The sequence below is a fragment of the Falco rusticolus genome, chromosome 7, assembly GCF_015220075.1.
Source record: "Falco rusticolus isolate bFalRus1 chromosome 7, bFalRus1.pri, whole genome shotgun sequence".
NCBI classification, from domain to species: Eukaryota; Metazoa; Chordata; class Aves; order Falconiformes; family Falconidae; genus Falco; species Falco rusticolus.
Window position 1 is genome coordinate 34,310,800 of NC_051193.1, and position 12,298 is coordinate 34,323,097.

The following is a 12,298-nucleotide window of genomic DNA, read 5'->3' on the forward strand; positions in this document are numbered from 1 at the left end:
TGCCGCAGCTGAACAGCGTCATGCTGCTTACGGGAATAACCGGCCCCTTGCAGCCTCGGGTTTGGATGCACCAGCTCTGGGAATATTTTTCTCTCCGGGGATTGCATGGCATTGCTTGCTGCTCATGAGGAGGTGGCAGAGGCCACACAGAACAAAACAGTGGCGCTGCTGGTGCAGGCTGCCAGCCCAGGGCTCCCAGGGGCAGCACGGCAGCAGCAATTCCCGATATTCTGGGAGCGGGTCCCTGGGCTGGCAGATAGCCCCCCTTTATCATTCAGCCTTTTCTTTGTAGCCTCAGCCAACAGACTTGGGGAATTAATTATTCCTTGGACTCAAGGAGCTCTTCTGGTAAAGTCCTCTCCACCGTGATTAAAAACATCTCTTTAATGGGAAATCGCTGCCTACCACTGCTGATAAACTGTCCTCTGGCTATTCCCCTCGCCATTAAATAGGAGGCGTTTGTCCCCACACCGGGAACCTGGGGTTGGGGCCAAAGGGACAAGAGCATCCCCTTGGAGGGTGCACCTGGGTGGCTGCTCTGGCTCCTGGGGCTGGGGCTGCTTCTCCGTCACCTGCTGGGGTAGATGTAGGAAAGACCCTCTTAGCAAGATAACCTGGGGTTATCCTGTGCCTGCTGGGGATGCTGCCGAGGCTGAGACAGGCCAAGCAGCTTCTAAAAGAGCGGCCACTGGCTGCTGTCTTTGCTCCCGGCTGGCTGGGGGCTGCAGCCCCTGTAGGGCAGGAGAACGGGAGCCCAGCTGCCCTGGGCTGGATGGGGCTCAGGTGTGACGTAATCCAGGAGCACAGGTTGGTGAAGCCTTTAGTCTTAGGTATGGATTCATCCAACAGCTCCTGACAGCACAGAAATGTTTGGGGGTGGGTTTTAGTTCCCTGCCCTGCCCCCTCCCCCCCCCCCCCCCCTTCCCCTTCTGCTTTTTCTTTTTTAAGCCTCTCTCCAGTTTGCCCATCGGTGGGATCTGCAGTTTCTCCCTCACTGCGCAGCTGCTGTGGACTTTCCTTGGAGCCTTTTCAGCCCCTCCAGCTCCGATTTTCCATCCCAGAGCTTTTGCTTTTTCCTTTCCGTTTTCATTCACTTTTAGTGCAACAAACCGGTGCTTTGAGACCCAGACAGCAGGCACACATACATGGAAAGGCAAAATGTTTATGGAAGGAAATGGCATTTCTCTGGGCTTTAGGTAATGCTTTTCTTAGCCGCGTTGCGGGGGATGGTGCATGGTGGGTGCAGGCAGCCGTTGCCTGTGGGCTGTGGGTGTGGGTGCTTTCCTGGGCAGGGTAATTCAGGTGGGACCAAACACCACGATGACTCTTTCCCTCCTGGGGTGGCCCTGCCGGTGATGCTCAGGAGCATCTTTAAACAGAAGGACCTTGAGGACACACTTTTGGGATGCTTGGCTTCATCAGCGTTTGGGGGGCTTGCTGGGAGCCTCTTCTAAGGAGAAGCAGCGGATGAGCTACCCAGCAATCTGAAGAAGCCCCATGTCTGCAAGTTCTGCTCATCATGGGGGACATTAGCCACCCTGATGCCTGCCGGAGGGATATGGCAGCAGAGTCCAGGCCACCCAGGAGGTCTCTGGAGGGCACCCATGATGTTGTCCTGACACAGGCAAACAAGGGGAGATGCTGTGCTGCACCTCATGCTTGCAACCCAGTAAGGACTGGTGGGGGACATGAAAGTCAGGGGCAGCGCTGGATGCCCAAGGAGCTCCTGACACAACTCAGACATTAAAAGGAACTGTACAAAAGATGGAAGCAGGGGCCCTGGGAGAAGCATAGGGACACAGTGTGGGCATCCAGGGATGGGGTTTGGGAAGCCAAAGCTCACCTGGTGTTGGTTCTGGTGAGGGATGTGGACATGCACAAGTCCATGGGACCTGATGGGCTGCACTCATGGGTGCTGTGGGAGGTGCTGCAAGGCCACTGCTTATGATCTTGGAAAGGGCACAGGGATCAGGGAGGTTTCTGAGGGCTGGAAGGGAGCAAAAGCTGCTCCTTCCCTCACGGACAAGGAGGCTTGGGAGAGCTGCAGGCCAGGCAGCTTCACCTCCCCCCATGCAGGTGGCGGAGCAGCTAATCCTGGATGCCATTTCCAGACACCTGAAGGACAAGAAGGTGATGGGAAGCAGTCAGCGTGGCTTCACAAGAGAACACATGCCCATCCAGCCTTCTGCAGTGCGGTGGCTGGCCCAGTGGATGGGGCCGAGCAGTGGGTGCTTTACCTTGACTCCGGTGAGGCTTTTGGCACTCTCCCCTGCTATGCCTTCATGAAGTACAGGCTGGGTAAGCCGACCTTGATGGGGGCTGAAAACTGGCTGACCGGCCAGGCTCGGAGGGCTGGGTTCACTGGCACAAAGTCCAGCTGGAGAGTGGTTACCAGTGGTGTACCCCAGGGGTCAACAGTGGGGCCCAACTACTCGTTAACCTCGTCATTAATGACCTTGACACAGGGCCAGAGGGTGTGCTCAGCACATCTGAGATAATACAAAACCGGGAGGAGTGGCTGGTGTGCCAGAGGGTCATGCTGCTGTTCAGAGGGGACCTCAGCAGGCTGGAGAAATGGGCTGAGAGGAACCTCAAGAAGTTCAGCAAGCGGCCAAGCCCTGCCCCTGGTGAGGGATAAACCTCCCCCCTCCCCATGCACCCTGGGGGCCGACTGGGTGGAAAGCAGTTTTGCAGAGGAGGAACTAGGAATGCTGGTGGACACCAAGCTGCCACAAGCCAGCAATCCCCCCTCACAGCAAAGGCGGCCACCAGCATCCTGGGCTGCATTAAGAAGACCGTCTCTAGCAGGAGACACACTGGTGTGCTGGGCCTCCCAGTACAGGAGGGACAGGGACATACGAGTACAGAGAATGGCCAAGCTGATGATTTAAAGCTTGGACTGGTTGAGAAGAGCCAGCAGGAACTGGGCTTGGTCAGCCTGGAGAAGCAGAGGCTCAGGGGGATCTTACTGATGCATCCAACAGTGAGGGGGACAAAAACGAGCTACAAGAGGCAACGGCCACAAGCAGAAACATGGGATATTCCATTTAAATGCCAGAAAAAAAGCCTTTTTTTAACCGTAAGTGTGGTCTAACCTTGCACCAGGCTGCCCATGCAGCCACCACCCCTGGAGGTACCCAACCCCAGGCTGAGCATCCTGCTCTCACTGCCCCCGTGCTGGCTGAGGGCTGCGGCACCCTGGGGGGGTCCCTGCCACCCTCAGCAAGGCGGTGACACTGCCAGCAGCACCAGCACGTGCAGAGCGCAAAGCTGAGAAAATTATGGAAAAACCTGGGCCAGAAGCCATTGGCCTGCCCTCGACACCTCCTGCGGCTGAGCACCCACAGCCAGCGGCAGCACCATCCTTCCGTGCCTGCTCTGGCCCACGGTGGGTCTGAAATTTGCAGGTTTTAAGACCAGAACCAGCCCAGCCTTAAAAACCGGACCCAAACATCTCCACAGCTGAGGCTTTTTGGCCACGTGTCTCCGCAGCCTCCAAGCTGCTCAGCCCTGATTCCTGCTCATTTCAAAAGAAAATCCCGTATCTGAACGGCTCCCGGGGCGTGGGCATCCAAAAGGGACAGAGATGCAGCTGCATGGGGGATGCCGGGGGTTTCTAAACCCTGCCACGGGCTTTATATAATGACACTAAACCCCGCTGCAGAACTGCGCCACTCCTCCTCCCTTACCCCATGGGACCGGGCATTTATTTTATTCTATTTTTTTTTTTTTTAAGTACGAGGCCATTTGCCAAAAAGAGGATAAATAAGGAGGCGCCACACCCCAGTGTTACAAAACCTTGTATTAATCATCTCCCTTCACTTTCAATATAACGTTGATATGAAATATAGCCATGATTCCTAGTTACATGGGAGGAAATGAGTAATAAATACATTGGAGCAAGTTGAAATCACGAGGGTGTTTCACTGGGAACAACATTTGAAAACTGTACACTTGCAAAGACCGGCATCTCCAAACATTAGTATTTCTTTATATCGGGAAGCTTTTACATGTAACAAACATGCTATTTCCATATATGACAGAAAAAAAAAAAAAAAAAAAGAAAAGAAATTAAAAATATGCATTGCTCGGCAACATTAACTAGGCAAAAATAGTTCTTTGTGCACTAACTTTGTACAGAAAAACCAGGACTAAAGGCATGCATGTACAATAAAAGGCTGCCCAGGAACGGCATGCAACAGAAGAGAGTTCAAAGCTTTTTAAAGTAAGCTTACAGTATGCATAAATACATAAGGGTTATATATATATTAATAAGGGAGGAAGTATTCTGTTTAACATTATTAACATTCCTGGTTTTTTTTTTTTCTTCCTATTCCTCCCAGAGGAATACACATTCACCTTTAAGTAAAGATAAAGGAATACAAAAAATAAAACTCACTTTGCAAACTCTGATGACTCGTATAAAATCAACTTTAGTGTTATCGTCGCTGTGTGCAAATTATAGACGTCTGCAGGACCCACTTTCCATCAGGCACATTCAGAAAGCCAAACCTGGGGCACAGCCGCACCCCGACATGGAGAAAGGTGACAACAGAAATCGTTTCCCTAAGTGCTGACCAACCTTGAGCTTTGCTCTGCGCCACTCGCGAGCGTAAATCACAGTTTTGGATTTTCCTGCTGGATGCTGGCTGGGCTTGACCCCCGCTAAGATTTTTTTAATGAGCTGAGCAAGCCAAGGCAAAGCCCAGCTCAAGTCCAGTCGAGCGCAGGGCTTGTCCCTGGGGAGGGGGAGGACACCTCGGAAAAAAAAAAAGGTTTTGTGGTTGGTTTTTCCCCCCCCGGGTGTCGCAGCCACGGGGAGCATCCGCCGGACCCAAGGACACTTGGGCGCTGAGCTGGCCGGCCCCCCCGCCGCAGCCGGGGACGGCTCAGGGGAACAGCACCAGTAAAAGGTCCCCGGTGGGCGCTGGGGGCGCCAGGGGCTGTCTCTGGGGGAGCAGGGTGGGGGGGAGATGCCCACCCAACACCGAGGGCCCCCGTGGTGGCGACATCGCCCTAGCCACAACGCGCGCGTGGTACAAAACAGTTGCACGTGGGGTGAACGGGTGAATACAAAAAAGAAAGGCACTGCCGCTTTATTACTAAAGATTTGACTTCACAGCCTCACTCATGCAACTGGTTTTTTGTGTTTTTTTGTTTTTTTGGTTTTTTTCCCCTTTTTTCTTTTTATAAATAATTTTTATTTTCTTTTAGGATTCAAGCTTTTTTTTTTTTTTTTTTTTCTTTTTTTTTTCTGAACTTCTTTTTCTGGACCTCTGCTGCCTGCACTCAGCACAGGCATCCCAGGGCCAAGCAGGACTTCCTGAACGCAACTGAAGCCACGATTATTTTTTTTTGTTACTTAGAAAAAAACAACCAAGGAACAGCAAACACAACTAAGTTGTTATTAACACTGTCAATGGAAAAGAAGCTCTTTTTTTTTTTTTAACAAAAGGAAAAAACAATTGAATTATTTGGTGGTTGTTAATAACAGACATTATCATGGTTACCAGCCATAGCAAGTTAATAGGTAATATATCCAAAATAATATCTCTTAACAATCAGATAACCTCTGTTTCTATAGTCAGCGAAGGAATAAATAGAATTTCAGCTCCGTAAATACATTTGAGCCTTTCCCGAGGAAGGCTCCTGCTACAGCGGTTGTGTTCACACCTCGGTTTCATACAACCTGGGGATGCTCAGGGGGTGGCCCAGGTGTCCAGCGCCGGCCGGCGCCTGCGGCTCAGCCCCCTCCAGCCCCCTCTTTGCCTTCACCTTCTCACACCTCTTCCCGACCTCCCTCGCTTTCCGTTTTCCCCTTCTCCGCTCCCCCCCGCACACCCCACCCTACCTCATGCCTGCTGGGAAGCAGGGCACCAAGGAATGGCAAACATAAAACATTGCATTTGGCACTTGTGTTTTTTTGTGGTTTTTTTGTTGTTTTTTTTAGAAAACAACTTTAAAATGCTGCATGGCAAATGGATTCACACATCTCCCATCCCTGCTGGCCCAGCCGATGCTCTGGTTCCCCTTAGCCCCCAGCCCTGCTCCCACTGGTCCCAGCACACACTGCTGCCCATCGGTGCTTACGGTCCAGCTCATTTTGGGAATATTGCTGCAACCTCCATGGCTGCTGCTCCCACCCATCACCTCCTTTCTTTAATTAATCTTCAATTTATTATTCCATCAGAAGACTCGGAGCAGCATGAGGACCAGCAGGAGCAAAGCTGCCACTATGCCAAGCATCACTGTTGCACTGATGGCTTCTCTGTCCCCCTTCTTGCTTTGAGCACGGGCTTGAGCAGCACCGTGTCGGATTTACCGATTTAATGCCCTTGGCTCAAATTTAGCTCCCTGTGGCAGGGGGCAAGGGGGCAGCCAAGCCACAGCCACAGTCTCCTCCTTGGCATGTGTTTAATGCCAAGAAAAGGGGGCTGTGAAGCTGCATTTTGGTGCCTTTTGGGGCTTGTTTTTTTTTTAATTTGGCTAAATAAAACCACAGGCTTGCTCCCGAGCCTCTTTCATCCCTCGTTAGCCACCCCTGGGCTGGAAAAGCCCCTTATGGCTGGATTTTGGCAGGCTGGGGCCAAATGTGTAAAGCCAAGATGCAGCACCTTCCTGGTACCTGCGCAGGCAAGGCAAGAGACATGGAAACTCACCCAGTGTGTCCCCCCCCTTCACTGACATCCCCCGGGACCCTCTGCTGGGCAAGACGAGACACCCCACCCCACCCCCCCACATCCCCACACCCTGACCCATGCCAGGGGCGCAGGGACAGGGGACCGACCCCACGCCCAGCAGGCGCCCGCCGACCCTCCGCCTCCTCTGCCCGGTGCACAATGCTGCATCGAAACTGCAGATGCTCCTGGCTAAACTGAAAGGAAATTTTGGGGTTATTTTCATTATTATTTGGTTTTGATTTGTTTTTTGTTTTTTAACTGGGCTCGCCGGGCCAGTCTATGCCTGAAGGCAGCAAAACTCAAGAGATGGGACCACCGGCCCCGAAGCCCCTGGCAGGACTGGCAAATCCTCCTCAAAGGGTTTTTGGTCACACACGTCCCTGTGTGATACTCGGCACTCATTCGTATCCTTGTCCAGAAACAGGGCTTGCCCATGGTGCTCTGGTGAACCCTCCGTTGTCAGCACTCTGCTGCCGCGTCCTTCCCCACCCTCCCCATGCTTTTCATCATCGTTGTCGATTTTTTTTGCCATTTTTTCCCCCCTAGCATGGATGTAATAAATGACAACACAAATTCCAAGTCTAATGATATGTTCACAAGGACAATCTACACATTCACAAAATTAAAACAGGAGAGAGAGAAAAAGAGAGGAGAGGAGGAGAGAGAGGAGAAAGGATGCAAGCTATCGCTGAGGCTCCCTGCAAGCCCCGACCTCGCCGCTGGACCCGCAGCAGTTGTTCTCCCGGCCAGCGTCCCCATTGCGACGCCTTCTAGATCGTGGAGGTTCGGTCGACACCATCTGCAAGCAGGAAGGCAGAGTTAGCAGCAGCCCTGGCGAGCAGCTGCTCACCTTGCACCAGCATCCCCTGAGCTGGGGAGTGGAGGGGAACGGACCCCCAGAGCACCCTCAATCCGCAGACCCTACGGTGAGGTGGCACTGCGAAGCCACCCCCCCCTCCCCATCACCCCAGGGGGGTGCAGAGGGGTTCTGGGGTGTCAGCACTCTGCCAGTGCCTCCATTCCACCGTCTGTCCCCACCCCGCAGCAGCCCCCCAGGTCGCTGTTCCAACACCAGTCCAGGCTTTCTGCCCCGTCCCCATGGCACCTTTCCCCGGAGCAGAGGGGGCTTCTGGGCAGCCTGGACTCACTGCAAGATGGGTGTAAGTCTGGGAACGCTCTCCCCCCCGCAGGTCAAGTTCATGACCCACTGCCCAGGAGTGGGGGGACGGAGCTGGAGCTAGTCACGGGGGGCTGCCTTCCCCCCAGCTAACCCGGCCCTGCAACACCTGCACCGCAGAGGATGCAAAATTTTCCTCCGTCTGAGGATGATGGCAGCACCCAACCCCCTGCCCCGAGTCATTTCTGTCTCCCCAGAGCCCCTGTCCCCAGCGTCCCATCACAGCAAGGACACGTTCAGCTGCAGCCCCGAGCCCAGGAGTGAGGGGTCCACGACCCATCCCAATGCCACACAAAGGACGCTGCAGCCAGCAGCCCCCCCCTCCGCCACCTCCTGGGCACCGGCAGCTCTTATGGGGCCAGAAATCAACACCCAGCAGCATTTCCCACCCCCCAGCCCTCCTCCGGCCCCAACCACCCCCCGTCCCTCATCCCAAACCCCCATCCCTGGGATGGAGAGCGTGGGCGGGGGGGCAGCTCCCAGGGTAGCCCCCGAACAGAGCGCTCCCTGTTACGCTACCCAGGGCATCACGGCCACCTCCCTTCTTAAGACTAAAAACAAACAGGTTTGTTACGCCTTTTTTTTTTTTTTTCTCCCCCGAAGGTTTATTTTTTTAAGAGCTATTTATAGCACAACCGGTTTCCAGAGGCTCGGGTATGCAACCTGGAAAAAATAACTCGGAGGAACAGTACCCTGCAGAGGAACAAGACAGCTAAGCCTCGCCTGGGCACACGCCGGAGAACCGCTTCGGGTGACAGAAGTGTCCTTGTCTTCCCAGCCAGGGATGCTGCTGCGGCGCTGCCAGGGCTCTGCTGCCTCTTACAGTCCTGGCTCCTCCGTCCCTCTCCCCGGACGGGCCGTGGCGTTGCTGCAGGGAGCCCGGTAGCACTCATCCTCCCCGGTGGCACTCATCTTCCCCGAGGGCTCCCATCCTCAACTGTTCCACACAGTCCGGGGATTGCCGGGGCGAGACCCCAGCTGGTTATTCAGGAGGGTCTGGGCAATGCTGGTGGCCGTGCTCGTCCCTTTGCCGGGGAGAGGGGTCATCCTTCTGCTTGGGGGTCCAGTGCATCGGCGAGGGGTGCTAGGCGCTTCTGGTGCCGGTGCTTTTTGCTGCACCGGGCTCTCCATTGCGCTGCTGTTGCCTTTTCCAGCTTTCCTGCCTGTTTTTTCTGCCTGGTCCTCCTCCCTCCCCATGCCTGTTACCCCCTGCTTGAGCTGGCAGCTGCAGCCACCCCGGGCACAGGTGAGGAGCCATCAGTGCCACCGGCACAGTGCCCAGCACAGCGCCCGGCAGGGTTTTAGCCCCGTGTCCTGGGCTCCCGCACCCCCCGGCCAAACGAGGGATGCTGGTGGCAGAAGGGTAAAATACTCCCAAGCCTGTGAGCCACGTGAGCGCACTGGTGGCAGGGGCTTTTATTAAAAACTAGTAACAGACTAGTGAGCTAATACTAATTATTATTAGCAAGCTAACTAGTGGCTAATAAGCACGGACTCCACTAGTGCTGCATGCGAACCCTGTGTTCGGTTTTACCCCCTGCCCCGGCTGCTTCGCCGAGAGAAGCCAATGTCCCCGTCCGACCCCTCCCAGGAGCATCCCCGGGAGCATCTGTGCATCCAGCCCCACCGTCATCCTGACCCCTCACAGCCACAGCCTGTCCCAGGTTTTGGGGGTAACGGGACAGGTGCCAGGGGGCTCGGTGGAGGCAGCGTGGACATGCTGGAAGAGCCCAAGGAGGAGGGAGTGCTCACCGCTGAGCGCGTGCTCCGTCATGCTCAGGCACAGGGACTCCAGCCTGTTGTTGATGTCAGGTTCAGTCACCGGCACCTGGAACTCTGTGGCGAGAAAGGGACAGGAGACTTTGGTCAGGGGACCTAGCAGGGCTCCCGCCCGCCTGCCCTGCACACCCTGCCTGCCCTGCTGCCACCGGCACGGGTGCGCACGAGGGAGGAAACCACTGGAAAGATGCCCCAGAAGGCTCTGACCGCACGGCCGGACTCTGGCAGCGCTTTGCTTCCTGGTGCAACCATCACAGCCGGCAAGAGACAGTTGCAAAAATAGTCATTGCTCCCCTATTTCTTCTCAATAAGGGGTAAACCTGGGAAGAGGCAATGGCATTGCAGCAGGAGATGGATGGAAACGAGGGGTTCAGGCACCAGTCAGAGATGCTGCAGGGGAGCTGGGGTGAGAGCGGGACCCCCGCCCCAGCAGGGGACAGCCCTGGGCTCTCCCCTTGCCCAAGCCCCGCAAAACTCTCAATATGTGCAAAACCTTCCAGTGGCTCCGGGGAGCCGGGAGCTGCCCACGCAGGCAGCGTGCAGGCAGGGCTAGTGCTGGACGTGGGATGGCAGCACAGACCGGCGGAGCCGCCAGCTGGCTTTTCCATGGCCGGCTTCACCGGCTGCTCGGTCGCCCACGGCCCCGCTGCCACCACCCCGGGTGGGGGGTGAGCACAAAAAAAGGGGGTGAACAAAGTTTGGTGTGCTGCAGCACCCCGGCCTGATCCCTACCGCACCAAACTGCATGCTCTGCAGTAAAAGCTGCAAATACAGCTTTTGCTACTGCTGGGTGGCATCTCCTGCTTGCCACGGGCTCACAGGAACATGGGATGAGATTCAGGAGGGTTGAGGTCCCCGCAGCCTGATGAAAAGTGGTTTGAGAGCCCAGCACCACATTATTGCTTATTTTCTTCGTGACTCGGTCTGCATCTTTGGCTCCCTAATCCTCCTACACCCTCAGTCACCGCAGGCTAACATGCAAAGAGAAACCTATTTATTCTCCCTCAGCGCATGCAAAAATGTGCCCTTGTCCTGGTGTTTAATCAATACCCAAAAACAGACGCTGCTTTTGCTGGACAGGACATTTGCTGCCTAAATTATGCAGTTAAAACACCGCAGGCGTGTGATGTGAGGGGAGCTGCCAAGCCGAGACCATGGCAGAACCTTATGGATGAGGTTTAGTTTACTGGGGTGTGTGTGTAAATCCCTGTCCTGTGGTATAAAACGTTATGGTAAGCGTGCTGGTAAGAAAAGTCAGGCTTAAAGGCTAATGAAGGGATACACAGAGAAAAAAAGCATGAATATCCTAATTGGTAGGATGCTCCAGGTTCAGGGGTCAAGTTCAGCAGAAACCCTCCTGAATCAGAGGATGCTCCTATATATGGGAGCATTTTCACAGTGTTTGGGAGGGAAGCACCGATGTAGCACCATTTGCCTTCACACGGATCATGAAAAGAATTCCCCTTGAGTGGGCAAAGGCAGTCCTTCCCCACCAGGTCTCTGTGTCCACACATGAGCAAAAAAGGTGACGGATGAGCTACCGCCTTCCCCACCTGGCATGAAGCCCCTCAGAAGCTAGGTAAGGCACCAACACTTCTATATAGGGCCAAGATGTTATATATAGGGTCAAAAATCCTTCCGGTGATGCCACTGGGTCAATCAACCCATTAATCCCACTAGTGCCAAAGATACCCAGCTCGGGCTGTGCCAGCACAGCGGCATGCCTGTGGCGAGGCTCCCCGCCAGGGAGCCTTTCATGCAGCCTCCCCTCGTCTCGCCAGGCTGTGGGTAAGTGAAAAAGCAAATGTCTGCTTCCTACCTGGCTGCTGAAACATCAGCATGGTCTGCGGGGAGGTGTGGACCGGCAGCGAGCGCGTCCTCTGCACCGAGCTGTGGCTCCGGCTGGGCATGCTGTTGCTGCCCCCGGGGTTGGCAAACCAGAGGTTCTGTGGGAAGCAAACAGAAAGAGGGGTGTGGGATGTGAAATGGAGGCTTCTGTGCTGTGTATTTATAACTCCCCTTGGGCTCATTTCCCCGGCCCCCACCCCTTGGTTTGCCTCCCCCCGCCGCCCCCCGCCGCCGCTCCCTCTTCTGCATCCCGCTGCCCGGAGGAGAGCGCAACTCAAAGGCCAGCAAACTGGTCTTGCTCGCTTGAAAAGGAGAACAAAGCCAGGGATCTGAATAATTTAGAGGAGGAAAAGCAAAGGAAGCTTGTCTGGAAAAGCTGGAGATGCCGTCAACGCTGACCAACCTGTCTGCCTTGCTTGAGGATGGCGGGGCTGGCGGCAGGGCTGCGCTGGGGGGTGCCCAGCAGCCCACTGGGGCCCAGCAGCCCCAGCCGGGCAGTGGGGAGGTTGCGGGAGGGGATCTGGAACTGGCGGGGGTTCCGCCGGCCCAGTCCTGCCCCTGCAGATCCGGCTGTCGGTAAGGAGTTCGACTGGCCAAAGCCTCGGCTGCGGAGAGAGAAAGCACTGAGGGTGAGAAACGGGCCCCTGGGAGGGGACGGTGCTGCCAGCACGGGGGCGAGCGGCTGGTTTGGTGCGCTCAGACCAACAGCCAAACGTCCCGGGCGTGCCCCAGTGCTGTTGCAAAGTGCCGTACCGGGGTTCGCCACCCCGTGCCCATCCCACGGCCACCGGACCACCGCAAGCTCTGCTCCTGG

General features: G+C 55.4%; 1 protein-coding gene across 4 annotated transcripts in view; it reads right to left on the bottom strand.

Annotated features, from left to right (window-relative positions):
• Positions 1 to 3,787: 3,787 nt before the first annotated feature.
• SAMD4A (sterile alpha motif domain containing 4A) overlaps positions 3,788 to 12,298 on the bottom strand; it is a 108,547-nt gene continuing 100,036 nt past the window's right edge. For 2 of the 4 annotated variants that reach the window (XM_037395046.1, XM_037395044.1), the window contains 4 exons: positions 11,888 to 12,089; positions 11,456 to 11,582; positions 9,610 to 9,693; positions 3,788 to 7,479 (listed from right to left, as the gene is read on the bottom strand). In XM_037395046.1, coding sequence (XP_037250943.1) covers positions 7,451 to 7,479; positions 9,610 to 9,693; positions 11,456 to 11,582; positions 11,888 to 12,089 — 442 coding nt within the window. In that variant the 3' untranslated portion in view covers positions 3,788 to 7,450. Of the gene's footprint in view, positions 7,480 to 8,309; positions 9,694 to 11,455; positions 11,583 to 11,887; positions 12,090 to 12,298 lie in introns of those variants that run through there. The other 2 variants (XM_037395045.1, XM_037395043.1) reach the window with 1 other exon arrangement.